The 21,643-nt window shown below is 44.4% G+C and overlaps 3 protein-coding genes across 8 annotated transcripts; 2 read left to right on the top strand and 1 right to left on the bottom strand.

Moving 5' to 3' along the window:
- Positions 1-203: 203 nt before the first annotated feature.
- On the bottom strand, positions 204-7,810 carry ddx11 (DEAD/H (Asp-Glu-Ala-Asp/His) box helicase 11). Of its 2 annotated transcripts, XM_061282198.1 has the most exons (28): positions 7,662-7,810; positions 7,305-7,443; positions 7,020-7,235; positions 6,869-6,955; positions 6,567-6,703; positions 6,439-6,493; positions 6,252-6,359; positions 5,745-5,832; positions 5,341-5,543; positions 5,185-5,259; positions 4,994-5,071; positions 4,868-4,914; positions 4,724-4,803; positions 4,621-4,662; positions 4,476-4,543; positions 4,166-4,204; positions 3,962-4,100; positions 3,773-3,898; positions 3,598-3,710; positions 3,437-3,509; positions 2,918-3,021; positions 2,672-2,821; positions 2,505-2,573; positions 2,323-2,426; positions 1,201-1,285; positions 1,048-1,123; positions 819-973; positions 204-745 (listed from the first exon to the last, which is right to left on the bottom strand). In XM_061282198.1, the coding sequence occupies exons 2-28, from the start codon at positions 7,431-7,433 to the stop codon at positions 713-715; spliced, it is 2,679 nt and encodes an 892-aa protein (XP_061138182.1). In that variant the 5' UTR covers positions 7,434-7,443; positions 7,662-7,810; the 3' UTR covers positions 204-712. The 2 variants fall into 2 exon arrangements, with proteins under 2 accessions (XP_061138182.1, XP_061138181.1); XM_061282197.1 differs by having other exon boundaries at positions 4,476-4,803.
- Positions 7,811-8,050: 240 nt separating this feature from the next.
- On the top strand, positions 8,051-12,857 carry fkbp4 (FKBP prolyl isomerase 4). Its single transcript, XM_061282205.1, has 10 exons — positions 8,051-8,388; positions 9,104-9,248; positions 9,329-9,471; positions 9,575-9,695; positions 9,767-9,923; positions 10,171-10,345; positions 10,427-10,612; positions 10,846-10,989; positions 11,361-11,456; positions 11,532-12,857. Exons 1-10 carry the CDS (start codon positions 8,296-8,298, stop codon positions 11,628-11,630), a joined length of 1,359 nt encoding a protein of 452 aa, XP_061138189.1. The 5' UTR covers positions 8,051-8,295; the 3' UTR covers positions 11,631-12,857.
- Positions 12,858-12,906: 49 nt separating this feature from the next.
- Positions 12,907-21,491, top strand: b4galnt3b (beta-1,4-N-acetyl-galactosaminyl transferase 3b). 5 transcript variants are annotated; one of them, XM_061282203.1, is made up of 20 exons: positions 12,907-13,230; positions 15,233-15,300; positions 15,400-15,459; positions 16,205-16,300; positions 16,477-16,567; positions 16,633-16,733; positions 16,809-16,876; positions 17,102-17,180; positions 17,281-17,347; positions 17,648-17,785; positions 17,851-17,960; positions 18,124-18,218; positions 18,470-18,531; positions 18,619-19,171; positions 19,237-19,502; positions 19,654-19,807; positions 19,937-20,009; positions 20,084-20,237; positions 20,302-20,428; positions 20,520-21,491. In XM_061282203.1, exons 1-20 carry the CDS (start codon positions 13,110-13,112, stop codon positions 20,617-20,619), a joined length of 2,583 nt encoding a protein of 860 aa, XP_061138187.1. In that variant the 5' UTR covers positions 12,907-13,109; the 3' UTR covers positions 20,620-21,491. The 5 variants fall into 5 exon arrangements, with proteins under 5 accessions (XP_061138187.1, XP_061138185.1, XP_061138186.1 ...); XM_061282201.1 differs by having other exon boundaries at positions 15,233-15,312; XM_061282202.1 differs by having other exon boundaries at positions 15,224-15,300.
- The last annotated feature ends 152 nt before the right edge of the window (positions 21,492-21,643 follow it).

The following is a 21,643-nucleotide window of genomic DNA, read 5'->3' as shown; positions in this document are numbered from 1 at the left end:
CATTTTATTACAGTCAATTCTTTCATTGACGAGTTATGCTTTCATTTCATGAATTCCTGTTGAAAGTTTCCATCTTTGAAAATCGGTGGAATTTTGCATCCCTGTCGATAATATAAAAGTAGTTTGTCAGAGATAGAAAGGTTTAGGGTTACATAACATTTAACTGTAAAATGGTCAGTCGTGTTTCTGCATTTCACCATGAGTGGAAATGAGAGTCGTCGACGCATTTTACTCACAGGTTTTTTTTTTGTTTTTTCTCCCCCCCTTCTTCAATAAGCCAATCTTTGCATTATGTAACAATGCACCTTCAATATTTAATGTGGCAAATGAAAGCCGTGCAGCAGTGTAGGCACTTCAATAATTCAGTTGGACACGCAGCATTTAGAAATGTTCCAACAATGTTGCAGACTCACAGCGGATAGAAAAAGTCCGCACCCCTGTTCAAACGTTCGTTTTTTTTGTGATGGAGAGAGAAAAAAACAAAAACAATGAATCATTTAAAACATTTTTCCCTACAACTCATCTGACATGTCAATTGAAGAAACATGTTGAAGCTTTTAGGCAAGGAAAAATAACAAAATGAAACATTTTTATAACTGGGTGTGGCTGTGTTCAGACCAATCGCATTCTTTTTCCAAAACTATCAATCAAAACATATTTGGCAAATACTGGTTGTGATCAGATAAAAAAAAAAAAATCTGCAGGATGAAAACTAGGTGAGTTTTTGCTTCTTCTCCACAAAGAACTGAAAGAAGAGAACATTAAGCAATGAGAATGAATACGCGGTACCCTCAAGAGATCCCCACCATGCTCCTCACCTTCCGCAAAGCTCCGAACGCCGGGCCGAAGCTTTGGTACGTTCTGGTGTGACTCCGGATCCACGCGGGAAGTTTCGCCAGGGTGCCGGGACGAGAGTAGCGTCGGTCGCACAGCACAATGGATGAGTAGTCACCACGGTGACGGATAGCTCTGCCTTTTGGGGCACGAGGAAACATTGATGACGAGAAGTTTTAACAATCGGTGGATCCGTCGTAAGATTTATCGAACCTATCGATTGATTGACGGCTTTCATGCAGAGGTTTTCTATTAGTGCTTGGCCTGGGCTCTTCCCTCCACTGGGAGTCTGGAATGTTCAAAGGAGACATTCTGTTACCATTTGAGGCCATTTTGAGATGTAAGCATGCAAGTATGGAGTCTTACCAGGTGTTTGTCCAGGTAAGACATTTTTTCCTGCAGTTCCGGTGATTTGATGTTGGGATAAGGCATTCCCACCATCACCACACACCTGGAGGAGACAAAACTCTTGTCGTCTCTGCTCAGATTTTCGTTTGCAAGAGTGACACGGCCAAAAGCTGTTATGTATTGACTTGGAAGTGTTGTTTCTCGTTTGCATATTGCATTGTTTGGTATGCTCTACTTTTTGTTGCCCTTCTCCGTGCGGTGTGGAGGTGTGATTGGTCAGCGGATCAATATCATTGTGATGAGGCTTGTTCAGGAAATAAAAACACGCTAACAAAAGTAACGTGAATCTGTGCTCTTTACAAAGGTTATGTAAGAGAATAAACATAACAAAATTGGCGACGAGACTTAAAAAGGACCCTAAGAATGCGGAGGAGGAACGGACACAAGTGAATAGTGCTTCATGGACTTGGTTGTGTGGACGTAAGTTTCGTCTGCTCGCCCCGGATTCTGCTCTGATCAAGCTAGCCGGAGGTGAGGACGGGTGTCGCTCAGGACCAAGGTAAAAGTGAACGGACGCCAAGAAAAGTGAAAAAAATGTCCGGAATCTTGGGAAATATGGACATATTTGACAGTTCGGTAGAAGACTGGACAACTTATGTGGAAAGAGTTGAGCAGTACTGCCTAGCTAATGAGATACAGGACGAAAGAAAAGTAGCTGTCCTACTCAGTGTCATGGGCGCCAAAATGTATAACTTACTCCGCAGCCTGGTCGCCCCAGCTAAACCGGCAGACAAAACATTTGATGAAATAATGCAGATAATGAAAAGTCATCTAAACCCAGCTCCATTGGTGATTGCTGAGCGCTTTAGATTTCACAAGAGAAACCAGTCAAGGACGGAGACGGTGTCAGAGTACATCGCAGAACTGAGGAAACTGGCCGAACACTGTCAGTTCAGAGACGGACTTTCAGATGCTCTGAGGGACAGGTTCGTGTGCGGGCTGCACAACGAGAGCATTCAGAAACGGCTTTTGACGGAGAAGGGCAACAAAAAGTAGAGCATACCAAACAATGCAATATGCAAACGAGAAACAACACTTCCAAGTCAATACATAACAAAAGCGGATTCCCAAAACACGTACCTGCCGAGGTCGTCGGAGAAATTGATGCCCTCGCTCATTTTCCCGCCCACCACGGAGAACAGCAGCGCCCCCGTTTGGTTGCCGCCTCCTTGCTGAGTGCATCTCTGTTAAGATGTAACATTTAAGCCCCACCCCCGGAAAAAAATGGCGGATGGGCGGATGGAAAAATGACAGCTCTTCACCTGGATACAACGAGAGAACTCGGCCAGCACCTGCTCCACCCGGTTGGCCTTCTTGGGCTCCTGGAAAATCTGGAGGAGAAAAAAAAAAAAAAAAAAATTTGGCTTGAAATGTACATTATATAAGCAACCTGGAGAGGACTCTTTTCCTGACACATTCCTGAGCCTACCTTCTTCTTGTTGGCGAGTCGGGTCAGAACGCCAGCAGACTCCCAGTGATCCACAATACGCTTTGAGTACTCGTACGACGGGAAGAAGCACACCACACCGCCTGGCACCACGTTGCAGATATTCGAAAGGATGCGGCCCGTCTCGTCCATCTGTCGGGAAGTAAAAGATACAGTTGGAACTGCAGGAGATAGAGGCCAGTTCTAATTTAATTTCTGTTCAAAAAAAAAAAGTATTGCATGTTATACCATCCGAGGCGAGTCTCTGTTTTGGTACGTGAAATCCAACTCTTGACCAGATGGACCGCTACACAGGACGATGGGAAGAAGGTTCTCAGGTGGAATTACATGACCTGCAGAAACAAACAAAAAACATCCAGAATATAATTGGAAAAAGCACGACTCAGCATTTGCCCTCATCCCATCTAGCAGTGGGAATTTCTTTTTCCAAGCAGTTTAACAAAGATGTCACATCATTGAGTGTACTAAATGCCTTGTGTAAAAAAAAAAAAAAAAGTCATAAGACAATCTTTCATAAAACTAAAACAAGATGGGCCAAATGTTTTATTGCTTCGCCTCCCAAACTACAGCTCAATATTGAGCGAGGTGACCCTCACAGCTCTTACAAAGTATTGATTGGAGCTTTTGTGAGGACGCAGGAGAATTCCTCCGCTATACTAAACTCACTCACAGTCCTTTCCTATAAAAACAAAAATATCGACAAAGCCGTTACGGATGTTTAGTGGCTGTGATGCCCCCGCCACTTACCGCAGGAAAACTCAGCGATACGCTCTTCTCCGACTCCGGCGGAAAACAGCAGCTCTTGTTTGAAGTCTGACACCTGCACGGAGCCGCTTTCAGCTTCGGGGGAATCTTATTTTTTTGTCATTTCACCAAATTTATACGGAAAAGCAGCATCTACTACTCACGGGTTGCATGGTTCCTCCCGCGATAATGACGGACCTGCAGTCCTTCAACACTTGAGCGAAGTGGACAGCCGGGTTCAAGAGAAGGAACTTGACGCTGCTCTCGGAAAGATATCCTACACATTTGCATATTTCCGTTTACTATTGGCGCCTTTAGCAAACTATTTTAGTGCAGTACCTTGTTTATGTACGACCACCCGGCCGTCAGCGTTGCTGTTGGTGAGCGCCATGAAGAAGCTCTCTACTTGCATCATGGGGGAAGCAGCAAGAGTCTCTAACGACCCCTGCTGGACGTTTGTAGGAACTGCAGACAAGAGCTGGATTACAAATTTGAAAAGGGGACACTTGACGTCTTTTGACGTCCAACCTGGTGCCGCGCTTTCGTTGCCGTGCAAGGACTGAAGGTAGCGGTGCAAGCCCTCCGTGCGCCGGTTCTCTTTCGCGGAGCTAACAGGAGTGTGCGGGGTCATGCCCGAACCTGCGTACTTCTCCACAAAACTACCCAGCTATGGAAAACAAAGATATAAGTTGCGCAGCTCTTCAACGAACTGCTAAACCTCTGCTGACTTACTTTTTTGCTGATCATGCTCTTCATGAAGTATCTGTGTAGCTAGGAGGAAGACAAGTTTTGAATATTACAACTACTTTTCATGACTAGCCTACAGCAATAAGAGAGAAGTCAGCTGCTGTAGTATTTGTCATTTTTCACAAATGAGGAGTATTGTTATCATTTCTGTCTACATGTGTTTCTGCACCATTTGTGGTTTAGAGTTAGGGCGGCGTGACTTTTTTTTTTTTTTTTGAAGAACTGTTCATTATCTGCCAAACTGCTGCTTGATGGATAGCAGGGGGGGGAAATTATATTTATGCTTTAATATTACCTTAAACAAGTTGATGTTGTCGATTTGAGCTCGAAAAAGAAAGTTGTTGATAGTCAGCATCTCTGTTGCTGGGGAAAAAAGAAAAAAACAAAAGACTTTCTTTTCTGCCAAATATTTGCTTGTGAATGTATGTGTGTTGTCTGACCTGCTTGCGTGCTTTGGCTCTGTGGATTCTGACCCACCTTGCCTGAGGGGGACGGCATTTCCATCACTCGGTGTGACAGCAACTGAAAGAGCATTTGACTCACCTCCCAGCGCTCGCACCAGCCCCTCAATTACAAAAAGAACTTGTTTGATGTACATGACATTCTTCGCTTTCAGACGGCTCCTTTAAAAGAAGATATTAAAGGAGACATATAATTGCATTCATTCAAAAGCTGTCAGTTACTCACCTGAAGCGTTCAGCATACTGGCTAAGCTGCGAGTGGGCCCGGCAGAGCTGCAATTGGCAATATTGGTGAAGCTCAACTCATGTACGGCACATTAATATAAAAAAAGTGTGCGAGGAGGACGTTTACCTGCGCACCGCTGAGCTCTGCACTGTGTATACAGGAGAGAGTGTCACTAAGGTTGTGAGCTTCATCTATGATCACCACCTGTTGACACAAAAACCAAATTTTTGCGATTTATAGGTCAAATTTGAAAAGGGGTGTGTAGACTTTTTATATCCACAGAGATGAACTGCATGGCTATGACTGCTGTTGGCTACCTGGTCCTTCAACTGAATCCCCGCCGCCCGCCTTGTGGCTTCGTGCAGCACCATCTGATAAGGCAACACCACCAACTGCGCAAACAAAAGTAACGGAAACTTTTGGAAAAAGACGAAGCACTTCCTGATTGAGCAATGGCAAGATGAGGAGGATACCTGCGCCTGGGGGACAGCGAGGCGTGTGGCGTAGTAAGGACACGAATGATTTTCCCTGCCAAGCTTCAAGAGTTGCTCGATGTCGAGGACGCTGCCCAACAGCTCGTCCCTCATCTGTTGTAGCGCCGATACTTTGTTGTACGGACAGACGCTTTTCGGCGGACCTCGTTTCCTCTTGGCGCCCTCGTCGTGATGCGGCTTTTCTGAAAACATCATTGCACTCTTACAATACGTTTTTTTTATTGTTCTTCAGTACATTTTTGGAGACTCAAGTCCAAGTCCCTCTATTTTGAGTATCTGCCGATACCAAGTGCCGATACCAAAGAAGAAGAAGAAAAAGGGACCTTGGCTTATCAAAGTGTTTGTGAAATATGGAATTTTTTTTTTCTTTTCATTTGTCTTACCATGTTTGTTTTTCTGCATCTCCATGCAGCGGTCGTTGATACGCTGAACGCTGCCCAAGCGTCGCACTTCCTCGTTGACGCAAAGATTCTGCAAAGCGGAGATCACATTTTCTTTCGTGGCAGGTTTCATTTACTTGCTATCCTTATTTTATTTTGTTAAACCGCTTCTTGGATGGGAGGTAAATCATTTGACTCCCAAAGACCCAGGGAGTCGTTTATGCAAATATTTTGCAAATATTATATGTAAAATTAGAGTACAACCTTTAATGTTATGCATGCTAAATGTCTAACGTATATTCACAACTGTTGCTAGCTAGCTAGTTAAGAACGATACATAGCTAGCTAGTTTAGACACGTAGTACCTGGCGGATAGTTTCGGTTTGGCAGGAAGGTAGTTTGAACAATTAGTTGGTTTGTTAGCTAGCTAGGCTACTAGTCTGATATATTTTTGTTATTTTAGATTAGTTATGTGGTAGGTTAGTAGTCACTTGTGGTTTAGTTGTTCACCTGCCGGGAGCCCATTATAACCAGGCTGATGTCCTTGCTGAAGGGGCTCTTCTGGACCTCGTGGACAAACTGAGCAAGCTGTGAATGTGTGCGACTGCAGTAGTAAATCTGTTGAAACACACACACACACACACACACACATCAGTATTCACGTGACGAGACTAAATGATGCTATTGTGCGGGAAACCTTTGTGACATGCTCTTCCACTAACTCGTCGTCATCTTCTTCAGCCACACTGAATCTGAGTAGACATCCTTCTGTTATTATTTCTAAAGTTGCAAGTTAAGCCCACACACACACACATATACACACACCTGTTCTTTGCCTTGGACTCCTCATCGCTTTCATACTCCGCGAGAATAAGATCCTCGTCATCTTGATTTGCCTCTGCGTCGGTTTGATCCTCTTTACTGAGCTGCAACAACTTGAATGCTTCGTCCTCTTCACAGCTCTGCGGAAAAACACAAAATAGACTTTTAACAGTCCACCTGTTAAGGACCAGTGCAGGAAAAAAGCTTTACTGGGATTTACATCTGGATCAAATACATCGTCTCCTCTTCAGGAGGTAAAATGGATTCTCTTTTGGGCTTGTTGTGGGAAAAATATTGGAGCTTACCTTTCTTTTCATTGCATACTTCAGTTGAACATTGTTCCTAATCAGTTCTAATCGCTCCTCTCGCTTCTTTCTTTTGATTTCATCCTCCTAAAGCACAATAAATATCGAGTCAACTTTAATTGAGACCTCTACACGGCTGACATTCCCTCACCTTCAACTTTGACACTAAATCCCGTTCAGCCTTTTTCTGCACAAAACTGCTGATCCAGTCCGGCTCTGCAGACGAACTCTGGGACGAAGCCTCCGGGTCGGATGAAGAAAGTGAAGTCTCGCTCTCCTGCAGCCGGACGGCCGCTTCTTCTTTTCTTTTGTTGTCAAGGTCTGTCAGCCAGCTCAGCGCTCCGCATATAAGGCTCAGAGATTTACCCTGAATCCGAGGGAGGTGCACATTTCAATCGGAGATCATCTTGAATGTGTGTTGCTGTGAATTACGTACCGTCCCCGTGGGGCTTTCAAAGATACCAACTTTGCCCTGGTCCAGTGCACTGTACAAGGAGCGCATGAAATCCTCCTGAATGCTGTAGGCCTGGTATGGAAAAGGAAATTGGGATCTGCCGGTTTCCATGATGACGAACCTGATGGTGACATAACACGCTTACAGGCAAGAATTTATTGTAGTTTTACGGTGCATTGTTGGAATAGACTTTTTATTGATTGTACGCAAATAGCATCTGGAGTGTTTAGAAGTATGACATTTCAGTGTTTGGTATAAAGTCGGCGGAGAGAAGTGCGAAATTAGCAACACAAGCATTATTCTCTTGTGAATTAAACAGCGTTATTAAGCATTACTTACAATCACTTTTACGATCCTGTCAAGTCAAATGTGATTCGCAGCGGTAGTCATCCCCGAGATATATAACACCTTTATAGGACATAAACATATAACGAATTTCTCTGTTTTGACTAGTTTCAACTCCCGCGCCAGGAGGTGGCTGATGGCACCAAAACCGACCAATAGGAAACGAGCTCAGAGAACGTGTGCGCCTTTTATAGCAACACGCAGCACTCAAGGGCGGTTTCGTTGTATAAATGTCCGTTTTTTTCAAGTGAGGTCTTTATGTGCATTTTTGGGGGGGTATTAAAGCAGGAGTGACTGAAAATGACACGTAACATGATTAGCAGAAATCTGGTTGTTAGGCTTTTATGACTTGTTTGGGACCGCCTTTTCTGGAGAGCCCGGTGTTGTTATTTAACACTCCTGATGCTCGCTTCTTCTCCACCGCTCCTTCCAGAATACCTGGAAAGTTCTCATGACAGGGGCTCTCATTCACGCGTGGACTTTGCACGTTTTGCGCAGCTTGACTGGTTAACGCTTTGCTCGGCGATCATCGTGTGTACAAGCAGCTTTCTCAAACAAGTTAGTCGTTGTGTTGGTTACACCACGTCGACAGGCTTCGGTTTACTGTAGGCTATTTCTTAGGTTTACAATGACCGCCGAGGAGCAAACGGCAGAAGGACACCACACCATCCCCATGGAGGGAGACGACATCACACCCAAGAAGGATGGAGGTGTCCTGAAGGTAAATATTCAAGTGGGGGGGGCGTCTTCCTTTTTTTCTCCCTGCAGTATCAGCGCTTGGACTGATAGCATTAGCTGTCGTCTGCTAGCTCCCCCCCCCCCCCCCCTGATCACGTTGTTAAACGTTTATTTATTAGTTAACTAATCCTCCAAACGTCCAACCTGCTCGATTAAACGAGAGCTCCGTGAACGCTCGAGAACCGTAAGACTATTAAGATGTGATGAGACGCGTCATTGACAAGTAACCTGTTGGCGCCGTTGAGCACGTGCCAAGAAATCTCGATATTACTCCCGTGATGCGATTTCAACAAAAAACGATCCAAAAAATTCCTATGCTTATTGATTCAGTGTTTTTTTTTTTTCAAGTTTACATTTGCTAACAAATTTGGCACACAAACGAAGAAAAGCAATTTGATTCATATGGTGTTGGGTCAATAATGCAAATTTATTATACCCCTAAAATGACTTTCCCAGCCGATTTTGCGGCCAGCTCGGTTGGAAGAGGTTCTTCTGATATGTTGTGGTTTAGCATTCCAACCATGCACTTGTCAAAAGTATCACTTTGAAACAATTATCTCCAATAACGACCAACGCTTTCCAAAAGATTTGTAATGCAAATTTACCAAACGAATGCAAAAAAAAAAAACCTCCAACAACCTGTTTCTTGAATTACATGAATCAGTTGTCATGTTCTTAAATCCTGCTTTTCTTTTCAGCTGGTGAAAAGGGAAGGCACTGGCAAAGAGCTGCCCATGACCGGGGACAAAGTGTTTGTGCACTACGTGGGCACCCTCCTGGATGGCACTCCGTTTGACTCCAGCAGAGAGCGAGGAGACAAGTTTATCTTTGAGCTGGGCAAAGGTGGGTTTGCCTTCGTTAAGAAAACCATCGACCCGGCAGGCGGACGACGGTGATTTCATCCCTCTTTCCTCTCTGCGCAGGTCAAGTCATAAAGGCGTGGGACATCGGCGTAGCTACAATGAAAGAGGGCGAGATGTGCCAGCTCATCTGTAAACCAGACTATGCGTACGGGTCTGCGGGCAACCCTCCGAAAATTCCCTCTAATGCCACGCTTGTGTTTGAGGTAAGCCTGAACATTAACCACGGATGATAATCGACAAAGCAAATCTTTAGCGGGGTCGAGCGGCGTGATCGACTGAAGCGAGAAATCTGAAAACAACCTGCAGGTGGAGCTTTTTGAATTCCGAGGGGAGGATTTAACCGAAGATGAGGACGGAGGGATTATCCGTCGTATTATCACCAGGGGGAAGCGTCACGCCAAGCCCAATGAAGGATCCTTGATTGAAGGTAACCCATTTCTCGTACTCCTTCAGCAAGACCTGATTTGATTTCATATCAACGCTTTGTCTCTTCTTCAGTGACCGTGTCGGGCAGCTACGACGGACGCGTCTTTGACGAGCGGCAACTCACGTTCGAGACGGGAGACGGAGAGAGCCACGGCTTGCTGCCCGGAGTGGAGAAAGCCATCATGGCCATGGAAGAGGGAGAGGAGGCTCTGTTTCACATCAGACCCAAGTACGACCTTGCTGATTTCTCTGCTTACTATGCAGATAAGTGTCGGCCCACCTGTTGCGCGTGAAATGACACAACCGAGTCAAATGAAAACATCAGCGGCCTCTCGAAGTGCCGCATTCGGGAATATTCGTCATCGCGGTTCGACGCGCGCGCCGCAAGCACTGATCAATGATTCGTTGATCAATACCGATAAATTGGATTTTATGAGGTAGGTTATAAATAACAAATGTTTCGTATCTCCGCACAGGTACGGCTTCGGAGACGCCGGAAACGCCGAGTATAACATTCCCGGCGGGGCGCTCTTGGAATACAGGATCAAGCTGGCGGCCTTGGAAAGGGTCAAAGAGTCGTGGGAGATGAATTCGTCGGAGAAGCTGGAACAGAGCGCCGTCGTTAAAGAGAAGGGGACGCAGTATTACAAGGTGCGTAACCGAGGGCGGCTCAACTTTTGACTGTGGATATCGTCTTCATTTTTTTTTTTCTCGAATTGTTTTGGCTTTCAGAGGGGGCTCTTCAAGCAGGCATCCACGCAGTACAAGAGGGTCGTGTCGTGGCTCGACAATGACTCGGGTTTTGTCGGGGAGGAAGAGGAGAAGGCCAAAGCGCTGCGGCTGGCTGCGCATCTCAACTTGGCCATGTGCTACCTGAAGCTCAAAGAGCTCAACCAAGCGCTGGAAAACTGTAACAAGGTCAGAGCAAAACAATTACACGCTCGTTCCACTAGGTGGCGGAAGATATCAAATGAACCTGTTTCCCTTCATTCGATAGTGCCATGGGCATGTCCACTTTAGGAAAATAAGATAGAAATCATGACGCATCTACATTCAAATGTAAAATATGTTCCAAGATGGGAAGCGTTGCTCTTTCCTACAGCGGCGCTTCCAAAGATTTTGGAATAAAAGCTCGTTTGCTGTGATGACAGGCCCTGGAGTTGGACGAGTCCAACGAGAAAGCGCTATTCCGAAGAGGGGAGGCACACTTCGGCACGAAGGAATTCGACTTAGCCAGGGATGACTTTCAGCGCGTTGTTCAACTTTATCCCGCTAACAAAGCTGCCAAGAGTCAGGTATGGCGTCACTCCAGGAAGAAGTTAGACTCGTGTACACATCGTGTGACTTTTGCTTTACTTAATCCAAAGAGTGCGAGGGGGCAGAAAGTGCTGTGCTGGATGACAAAAAAATGACCCCCCCACCTCCCCCATGAAGAGAATAAGAAAACACAGTTTCTAAAATGGTACACCGCTGCCACCTGCTGGTTGCTTGCATTATTACAAGTCAACGAGCGCTTAAAGCAGTGATTCTTATTTTTTGCTGTGTCAGACTCACCACCCCGACTTTACTTGTGGCTGTCCAAGTATTTTGCACACCTTACCAATTTGGCATCAAGCAATATGATACTTTATCTGCTTGCCCTGACCTCTCCTCCGTTGTCACCCAGATGGTCCTTTCTCTGAAGCACATGAAGGAGCAGCACGAGAAGGACAAACGCAGGTACGCCAACATGTTCCAGAAGTTTGCAGAGAGGGATTCCAGGGTAAGCGGATCAATAGCGAGACTGAATGCGTAACAGTTTTTTTTTTTTTAACAAAAACATTTTGTTGCTTTGCAGAAAGCATCCAAGCAGGCGAAGAGCAAGGAGAACGGCGAGAGCGGCGATAGGGAGATCGACAACGCCAGCAAGGAAGCGGAGGGCGACGCAAAAGTCTAAAATGCCCTAAATTCTGACGGTTCATTTGTTTTTCCAGATTGTTTGGTTTGGTTTGGTTGTTTTGTTATGTTACTTCAGCCATTTGTGTTAAGTGTGTAACTCAGGGGTAAGCGACTCCGGTCCGAGACAACCGCTGGCCTGTCTGTTTTCAATGTCCCCCCTCAACATACCAGATTGAACGGATCAGCTCATAAGCGAGCTCCGTAGAACGCCGATCATTTGAGTCGGATATGTGGAAGCGTGAAAAAATGGGCTGGAGAGTGGCTCTCCAGGACCGGGCCCGCCAACCATTTTGTGTGTGTGGGAGTGTATCAAATTTTGAGCACTGACTTTCTTCATCCGGGGCCTCTTGCCATCGTTGCCATCCGGACGGCGAACCCAGCGGGCGTGATGTAGTTTTAATATTTGCGTGCTCACACTCCCGTCAACCTTTTCAACCCGCGGCTTTACGAGGGTGTTTCCCAGCTGTTTAACGTTCTGGTTGAAAAATTGAAAAGCCTTCGCTGTTAAGGGCTACTCACCTTGCACTATATTTGTTCTTTGCCGTTCATCCAAGCCGCCACTTTATAGGCCTACTGATCAAATTCGAGACAGGGTGGATGAACATTTCGGATACAATGTGTTGGAATGTTCCAAGAGTAGATACTTGTCTATGTAGCAGGAGATGGTACTATTTTTTAGGGTGGGTTTATTTTATTTTATTTTGTAAATCCTTAACTGTTTGAATCCTCCAACAAAGCTGTTTTAAGCTTGGGTTAAACCTGCTGGTGCTTTTGGGGGCTAATGACAATGTACTTTCAGATCCTTCTTTTCCTCCAAGGTGTTGTGGTTTGTAAATTTTCAAACGTAAACTGGAATACATGTGAACAAGCATCCACGAGCTTGTATGAAGTGGTCAATAGGACAAAAATAAACCGCAATGTCCGGTACATGCGAACAAGTATCCATGATCCACGAGCTTGTTCGACTATCTTAATTTTTTTTTGTTTCGTGTATGAAGTAGTCAATAGGACAAAAAAAGAAAACTGGAATATCCAAACGTGAACAAGCATCCAAGCTTGTTCGACCATCTTAATTTTCTGTTTTGTCCATGATGTTTTGCTGTGTCGGTCTGTTAAATGGAAAAGCTGCAGTGGGGAAACCACTTGGGGTCTACTTCGTCATGGGTAAAGTTTGTTGTGTTGCGGTTTGGCGGAAGGATACAATAAACAATAGTTGCTACCTGCATTGGTGTGATCTTCTTAACCCGTGCCTTCTTGAGGGACACTTGAGCGTCTGCCTTTTTCAGGAGACTTTTATTTTGAAAGTGGCTTTGAAAGCTTGTCAGCGGCTCCGAGTATAAAGGTGGCTGGCTTTCGCTTGGAAGCTGGCTTGACCGCAGTTACGCAGCGCAAGCGACTGCGGAGACGCAAGCAACCGGGACCTACCGGCAGCATAGCCGATGAATCAACTCAGAGGGATTTTCTATTGAATGCCGAGATGATAAGTGCGTTGTTTCCGGTGAAAAAACTGCGGAGGAATGGAAAATGTGTGCTGTTGGGGGCTCTTCTGCTGGTCGGAGTGGTGGCCGTCGTGTCCAATTTGTGGATGGAAGTCGCCGGTAAGTTTGGCACCTTCGAACGAGGTGTTGCAATTGTTGACATCCAATTTTACTTTTAAAGGCAGGAAAATAAAAACAAGTGTAGTATAATAATTACGTTACATTTCGAAAATATTTGATCACTTTTGGGTTTGAATTTGTTTCATTGCCTAATTACTTTTCGAAGACTTTAAGGACTTTAAAGAATTTTTTTCCCCATAATCCCGCTTTAGTCACACCCGCTAACAGGTTCAAAAATGCATTTTTTTTTTTTTAACAAACACCACTAAGTATTTAATTTCCATATACTATTTATGCTATTGTGACACGGTTCATAGTTTCAAGATCAAAATGCGGTTTATTGTCAATTGACAAAAATAATAATAAACGAATAATAATCTTGTAATTTTATTTTATAAAAAACGAATACAAATAAATAGGTTTTATAAAAGTGATCAATGCCATGAATAGTTTGTTTATTATTTGACTCGAACAAGTAAAAGTGCAGGTTTTGCTTCTTGTGTGATAAAAAGTGTATCAGGCCAACAGTTGGGCTGGGATGATATGTTTGTCCTTTGTGATGTCCTTTGTCATTTTGCCACATTTCTACTCACACATTTATAGCAACGATTGTTGGCATTCGTGGAATAAAGATGTGTTCGTCCCTTCTGCCACATTGGTGACCCTGACGGGATGTCGGCCCACCACAATGTGAGGGTATTGGAAAAACATTATAGGTCAGATGAGGAGGAAAAAAAAATCTCCATTGCTATCTCTGGCATAAATCTAGCTACTGTTAAATATTAACTGAAATGTTAAAGCACCATAAACAATAGCTTTGAGCCTACAAAAAAAAATTCTCCTAATTTTGGCCCATTGAACACAGGTGAAACAAGAAAATGGGTCCTTTGGAAAAAGACGCCACCCGTGAGAAAGTTTTCATGTGGGGGTCTTTTGAGGGCGCTGGGACAGGTCAGAAGGTCACGTCACAGTTCTACTCCTCACATCGGAAGGAAGTGGCGTCTCACGCTGGCTCACCGCACTTCCTGCTGTCTACTTTACCTTTATTTGCACCGCAGCGGGGTGACGGGGATGCAGATGAGAACTGTGCGGAAACGACAACACATGACGCGTACGCTCCAGCGTTGGTTCCCTTTCAACATGTAAACACACGCTTGGAGCTGAAATTGTGAGGCGGGGGTCGCCTCGCTATGCATTCCAAACCTTCACGTAGAATCAAAGTGTACAATTCAGTTTTATTTTCTTCGGGTATGGCGGACATATTGTTCTGATACTGTTGAGTCATTTTTCCAGTTGATGTCATCTTTGATGCAAACACTTGCCGTCGCGGTTTCCGCCGATGCCGCATTCAAGACCAGAACATCATGATCACATCTCGGCGGCTGAGAGGAAGCTGACACCGGCCGCTTACCGCAGCTTCTATCAAAGCGAGTCTCGTTTTTTTTTCCGCTCCTCTCGCATGTCACATGTCCACTTCGGGGAAAAGAAAACAGAAGTTGACGAGTTGTCCCTAAAGGTGAAATGACTGAGCCGCTTGAAGGTGGTGATGCTCTGAACGGTGAAACGTCCTGGATTCAATGTAATTGCGGTACAATTCTCTGCAAGAGATGGTCCGTTCAGATAATTATGATTTAAAAACTAGATTCATTTTCCAGTCCCTAATGTTAACCAAACGCTAATCATTTGGACCAGCCGGTCAACAGTGATGCTTGAAGTAATTAGCAACAAACAGTCGTGAGAACGAAGAAGGCGGCAGATGAAGTTAAAAATACACGTAACCACCACCCTGGAATCACGCGTGTCACCAAAACTGGCTTCCCAAACTCCGAGGGCGTGGGTTGGTGTCTCCGCCGTGGCCTGTGATAATAACAGCCTTCATTTTGTAAAGCCCTATGGTGGTCATCACATTTTCTTTTTACCCTTTATGTAGTGGCTCGATCTAATACAAAGGAGTTTATTTTTAGACATCTATTTTAAATTTGACTTTTGGAAGTTCCTGCAGGTTCCATTTCTGATGTCGGCACTGGCTGGAGGAACAACCTGTTTGGTCAAAGGCTAAGCCCGGGAATAGTAAGAGAAAATGTGAGAATTGAGTGTGCTGAAAAGATGGTGTTGTATGAAAGAATATTCATAAAACTACACAGGCAGTGATTTGTCTTGGTTTTCCAGGTTAATGCAAGCCATCCGCTGGAGGATTCTGGATTTATGAAGGCAGTCTGGAAACCAGAGGTGTGCGTGTGTGTACATGACACGTGCGTCTATGTGTGTGTGGATTCCTTCTTTGATTTATTATGCAAATTTTGTGTGTGGCAATTTTTAGGAATAATCAATTCATATTTTGCTACCTAGTCAGGATAAGTACTTCGGAAAATGGATAGACGATTCTCTCTCTCTCTCTCTCTCTCTCTCTCTCTCTCTCTCTCTCTCTCTTGCTCTCTCTCTCTCTCTCTCTCTCTCTCTCTTTAATGCACTTTAATTTTTCTTTTTTTCAGAAGCAGTTTCTTCTCTCTCTCTCTCTCTTTAATGCACTTTAATTTTTCTTTTTTTCAGGAGCAGTTTCTTCTCTTGCTCTCTCTCTCTCTGTCTCTCCCTCTGTAATTTTTTTTTTTAATATATATTATTTTTTGCCAGGAATTTCATGTTGGTTCGCTAAGATTTTTTTGTTCATTTATTTTTTGGTCAACAAAAGAATAATTTCATGTTGGCTATATTAATTTAAAAAAATAAACAATTGTCTGATTTGTTCTCGTAAAGATGCAGAGTACCGGAATGAAAGTCACCCAACAGACTAGTAGACCCAAAGTTTCTGTCGTGTGCTGCAGATTGTGCAGATAGGCAAAACATTGTACACAGGCTCCACACGAATATCTGCGGGGCCGCGAACTTACGGAAAACAACTTGCGTGCTTCTCTTTTACTGAAGTAGGTCAGGATGTTTGGTAGATAACTGACTAACATGCTCTCTCGTCTTTAAGTATCAAGGCCGGGCCAATTTGCACGTGTTTGAGGACTGGTGCGGCAGCTCCACGGACAGGCTCCGCCACAACCTCCACTACCCGCTGTACCCTCACGTGAGTGCGAGCTAGCATGATGTCAGTACTACACAACACACGTGTCAACATTGCGTGACTTTTAACCAACACATGACAGCAGTTGTTTGCAGTCTAGGTACATTCCGCATCCAAACGCTAGATCCCATGACCTTGAGATCCTGAGCGACTTTCTTTTAGCTACTTCTTTCTTCCAGTCCAGGATTACAGTCAACAAGCTCGCCGTCTCCCCGCAGTGGACCAACTACGGGCTGAGGATCTTCGGTTATTTACATCCTTACACCGATGGTACGGATTACAAAACCATTGTTTTGTATCGTCGTGAATCGTTATTATTTCTTTGCTGCCCTCAGGGGAGTTTGTATTCGCCCTGAGCTCCGACGATAACTCTGAATTCTGGCTCAGCACGGATGAGTCTCCCTCCAATCTGCAGTTACTTGCATGGGTTGGAAAGGTACTACGGGGGAAAAAAAGAAAAAAAAAAAGGGGTTCGAGGGATGCCTGATTTGATCATTTCCTTTCTTTCTAGACCGGATCTGAGTGGACAGCTCCAGGCGAGTTTGAGAAGTATAGCAGTCAGATCTCCAACGCAACTCAGTAAGTCCATTTAAGTGGCTGGCTAATAAAAAAAAATAAAAAAGTTTCCTCTTAATAACTTCCCACTTCCTTATTGTTAGAGTGGACATACTTTTGACTTGATTGAATCCTTTGTGAGGTGCTTTTATAAGAAAATATCTCTGATGACCTGTACTGAGTTTTGCTGCATTGTGAAGCTCATTTGCATAATATGACATCATCACTATTGTTGCATTGACTTTCCAGGCTTTCTGCTCATCTGAGGTACTTTTTCGAAGTCATCCACAAGCAGAATGACAAAGGCACTGACCATGTGGAAGTGGCTGTGAGTACCTCCAATTATATATAGCGCCCCCGAAAATATATTTTTGACGGTAGCAGTCGAGCACACACTACAACCAAACTCTGTGTTTATTTTGGCATAGTGGACGCTGTTGAATGAGGACCTCAAGTTTCTCGTCATTGAGTCCAAGTACATCTCTCTGTATGTTGGTATGTATCGTCCACATTGAGATAATAAGACAATCCTGGTTTTCTGAGTTTGGTCATGTGACATTTGCACTGAGCTGTGTTTGGTGGTTACCCGAGTTCTGTGGAAATCTGATGTCATTTTTAGTCGAATGGAATACAGACTTGACTTCCCCTTTAAGATGCCTCCTTACTAGTAGTTGAGGGTTTACTGAATAAAAATATTTTTTTTATAATTACATTTTGATTGTTATAATTTTAAATCATTTGAAAATGTCTCATGAGATTTTACAAGCTTATGCTTCCTTTTTGTCCGTCCCACAGATGAGTCGGCACTGCGCATGGACGAGGTTGCGCACATACCGCAGACAGTTCCGAGCCACCCACGCAACGTTTCGCAGAAGCACGACACCCCCACCCTCGACCTGCTGAGGGAAGACCCGCGAAACACTTTCGACCGAGGTCCGTGACTCTTTCACAGATCCAATTTTGGGTTATCCTCCCTGACATCCATCCTTATTTGTCAGCAGTGCCTTTGCTAGACAACAGCTTCCTCCAAGGTCTTCTGCCCGACTGCTCGTACAAGCCCAGCTATACCATCAATTTCCCTCTCCAACGTTACCAAGGAATCCATTATGTATGTCACTCTTGTATTTACACTGCTTACATTTATACATGCAGACTAGATTTTTACATTAAAAAAAAAGATATTTATATATTTAAGAACATTTCTCATTCACTTCATCCATGTGTACTTAATGTTGTGACCATTGATTCTTATTTTTTTCTTTTATCCTCAGGTCCACTGGTCCTACGTATATCCCAACGACTACACCCGACTGACGCACATGGAGGGATTGAACAGCTGCTTTTACAAGCCCAGGAACAAGACGATGTGAGGAAAAAAAAAAAAAAAATTCTTCTGGAGACTGAAATCATTGGCTTTTAGCAATTATTTACATCCGGTTTCAAACACAAAAACGATCAACGTAATCAGATCTTAGCGTATAAATAAAAGCTAAACTGTTGATTTCTTAATTCATCCTTGGATGTTAAACCCAGATGTTTTTAAGTCTCCAGCAGAAGTATTGGATTTTAAAAAAGCCTTCATTTATGTGGGTCTCTAAAAAGGTGCACTTCTTCTAGGTTTGGCTTTTCTCGATTCATGAAACTAGATCCACCTGAGGATTTGGAAAAGAAAAACACAGGTAGAGGTATTTTTTCATCTTTAAGAATAAGCTCCGCATTTGCTTTTGATGCATTCTAATTTACGCATTCTTATTGTCTTATGCTAGACTACAGCTTTCAGAAGAGAGTCCTAACTTGGAATGACTCCACCATGAAGAAATCACCTTACAGCAGTCGTCCGAAATCAGAGATGGCTGCAGAAAAAAATCTGCACAAATCTGCAAAGGGACCAAACCTTAAATCGCCGCCCCCACCTCCCTCAACCAGAAAGAAACTCGTTCCGAAGCAGCACATCAACTCCAAATGGACAGATGTTAAAATGACCTACATCCAGACTACTCAAAAGTCTCTTCAACCTCTCAACATCAAAGTTGCCAACCAGGAGGAGCTCAGGAGAGATACCAGAGAGATAAAGGCTGATACCTCAAGGGAGGAGGAGGAGGACCACAACCCGCACGTGTTTGACACCAAGGTGGGCTGGAGTCAGACCTTCCAGATCCGTCGCGTGGACCTGCAGTCCACGCGCTCCGACCTGCAGTTCATGCGCTCCGACCGGTACAGACTGAATTGTAAAGTCTTGGGAAACCTGCTGCTGCACTCCAGCGATGCGATGCCCGTCGCCAAAGCTTTTGTAGCGCAACTCAACAAAAAGCATAAAGAGTGAGTGTGTCCCGGTTAGTCATATCTTCATTGTCTCATTTGTTTTTGTTTGCCCGTGCGTGCAGCCCTTTTACTCTTCTGCGGGTGGTTAATGTGGAGAAGCGTTTGGACGGCGCCCAGGGGAGCCGCTATCTCCTGGAGCTGGAGCTGAAAGACACCAAGGGCCAACTACGACGCCTGTCGCACTACATCTACGTGATAAATCGCCGCCATCGCACTCGCCCGCCCGGCCAGGACTTGGTTTTCCAATGGCCCGAAGCTCAGCCGGTGCTCTGCAACCCGGTCGGCTTCCGCTGGAACCCCAAGGTCATGGTCCATTTCGTACTGCCGGGTATGTTACACACATTGTGAGTTGATGCTAAATTGGGGCTTGAACAAGAATTGGTGGAAACATTTGTAAATAGGCAACAATGCATGTCGTGTACAAATATTTGTAATTTCATCAAAGCACGAGTAGCGTGACGCTTGTCTGGTTTCCTCAGTGAAAAACCAGGCACGCTGGGTGCGGCTTCTCATCGACAACATGGCCGCCTTGTTCAAGACGACGGGCGACGCCAACTTTAACCTCATCATCGCTGACTACAGCAGCACCGATATGGATGTGAGGGCGGCCCTCGAGAAGTCCTCCCTTCCCAGGCAATGTGATTTAATATTCTGTCTGGCAGCTCGAACGATGCTATTTTTATTATTATATTTTGCCGGTGTACCTAATCTTGTGTCCCGTGAGTGTATCATCACAGTCTAACTCTCTGCGGGGTTCTCCAGGTACCACTACGTGAAGCTGAGTGGTAATTTCAAACGCTCCGCTGGTCTCCAAGCAGGCATCGACCTGATCAACGTGAGTTGGTGCATCTGAGTCCTTCAGCTAATGGCGCGTCTTTGATTGAACGACTTTGGTTTTTTTGTCTTTAGGATGACCACAGCATTGTGTTTCTTTGCGACCTCCACATCCATTTCCCTCCCTCCATCATCGATAGCATTCGGAAACACTGCGTAGAGGGATTCATGGCCTTTGCGCCTATTCTCATGAGGTTGGACTGCGGGGTAACACCATTGGAGGCCAGAGGTATACATCTGAGGGGGGGGGGGAGATGACGTTGTATGCTAGCAATTTACGTCTTTGTTGACAGGTTACTGGGAGGTGCAAGGTTTTGGATTAATGGGCATTTATAAATCTGATCTGGACGCAGTGGGAGGAATGAACACCAAGGAGTTCACCGAAAGCTGGGGAGGAGAAGACTGGGAGCTCCTCGACCGGTTTGTCGACACAAAAGTTGAAAGGTCAAATGAAGTCCATTTTAGCTTAGCTGAAGACTGTTTCTCCCCTCTTTCCGTCTCATGGCTGCAGAATCCTCCAGGCCGGACTAGAGGTGGAGCGGATCCACCTGCGTAATCTCTTCCACCACTACCACTCCAAGCGCGGCATGTGGAACCATCGCATGTCGTGACGTCCAAAGTGACCCGGTCAAAAGCTACGCTAGGACCGCCCAGAGCACTTTAACAGTTGGAGTCTGCTGTTTTCCAATTGCTGCGACAACTGATCAGCACAACAGGGTGGCGCGCGGTGTGACCAGTCAAGCTCGTCGCCATGGCGATGGTACCGATAACATCGGAGTTGCTAGCACTGGATGTACTATTGACTGCGGAGGAGGGTACGAGCCAATCAGGTTTAATTTACTGGGCTAGCCTGTAAATAAGTGTACGTCACAGATGCCAAGTGCTCAAATGGATGCAACACTCCTTGGATATGTACACAGAAGTGTCTTCTGTATTTTCACATTAGTCTTAACTAGAAAAAAAAAAGTTTTTTTGCAATTTTCTGTTTTTGTCCGCAGATGGCGGGATGCTATGAATTATAGAAAACTTAACTTGTGGGATTTTTAAGAGTTTGCTCATCTCTCTTACACGTGCCTTATTTATATTTGTGATGTCTTTTGTTGACCAAAAATGATCTAGATGTAAAATGGGAGGGATTTCTGTTTAAAAACAGCAAAACAATTCGTAATATCGGTATGAACTGAACCATGTTTTTTTTAAAAAATGTGTTTGTATTTTCTGATTGTACATAGTTTTGCGACTTAAGCTTTAAAGGTAATGTTGGATTGTTTCAATTGAGTCATGTTCTGTCATGGGACCAACTATTTGATGCTTTTACTATCGATACAAGGATGCACTGTAAAAGTTGGTTTTATTTCAATTTACTTTCTTGAAATGTCGGAAGTTCCTCTTGAATTTTGTACAATGTGATAGTCTTCTCTCAGGATCTGTTTTTATTTACACTGTCTTGACACATGTCACAATTAAATTGATCAAAAATAAATGTGATGATTGCTTTTTTCCACCATTAATTTCACATGGTTTGTACTTCTGGATTGGTTCTTGAAGGCAGCATCGACCATATTAAAATGAGGTTTTCCACACTCATCACCACCTACTTTCTTCACTTGATTTGCACAAATGTGTGTGTTTCAA

This window comes from Syngnathus typhle, linkage group LG7 (assembly GCF_033458585.1).
Source record: "Syngnathus typhle isolate RoL2023-S1 ecotype Sweden linkage group LG7, RoL_Styp_1.0, whole genome shotgun sequence".
Taxonomy (NCBI): Eukaryota; Metazoa; Chordata; class Actinopteri; order Syngnathiformes; family Syngnathidae; genus Syngnathus; species Syngnathus typhle.
This window is presented reverse-complemented; position numbering and strand designations above follow the sequence as displayed.

Excerpts from the sequence above, each read along its gene's own strand:
- ddx11 (XM_061282197.1), bottom strand. The coding sequence starts at position 7,433 with ATGGAAACCGGCAGATCCCAATTTCCTTTTCCATACCAGGCCTACAGC. Across the intron at positions 6,704-6,868 it reads AGTATGCAATGAAAAGAAAG|AGCTGTGAAGAGGACGAAGC; the intron begins GTAAGCTCCAAT and ends GTTTTTCCGCAG. Across the intron at positions 5,072-5,184 it reads GGATTCAGTTGAAGGACCAG|GTGGTGATCATAGATGAAGC; the intron begins GTAGCCAACAGC and ends TTGTGTCAACAG.
- fkbp4 (XM_061282205.1), top strand. The coding sequence starts at position 8,296 with ATGACCGCCGAGGAGCAAACGGCAGAAGGACACCACACCATCCCCATG. Across the intron at positions 9,696-9,766 it reads TGAAGGATCCTTGATTGAAG|TGACCGTGTCGGGCAGCTAC; the intron begins GTAACCCATTTC and ends TCTCTTCTTCAG. Across the intron at positions 11,457-11,531 it reads TTGCAGAGAGGGATTCCAGG|AAAGCATCCAAGCAGGCGAA; the intron begins GTAAGCGGATCA and ends GTTGCTTTGCAG.
- b4galnt3b (XM_061282199.1), top strand. The coding sequence starts at position 13,110 with ATGATAAGTGCGTTGTTTCCGGTGAAAAAACTGCGGAGGAATGGAAAA. Across the intron at positions 17,961-18,123 it reads GTTACCAAGGAATCCATTAT|GTCCACTGGTCCTACGTATA; the intron begins GTATGTCACTCT and ends TTTTATCCTCAG. Across the intron at positions 20,429-20,519 it reads GACTGGGAGCTCCTCGACCG|AATCCTCCAGGCCGGACTAG; the intron begins GTTTGTCGACAC and ends TCATGGCTGCAG.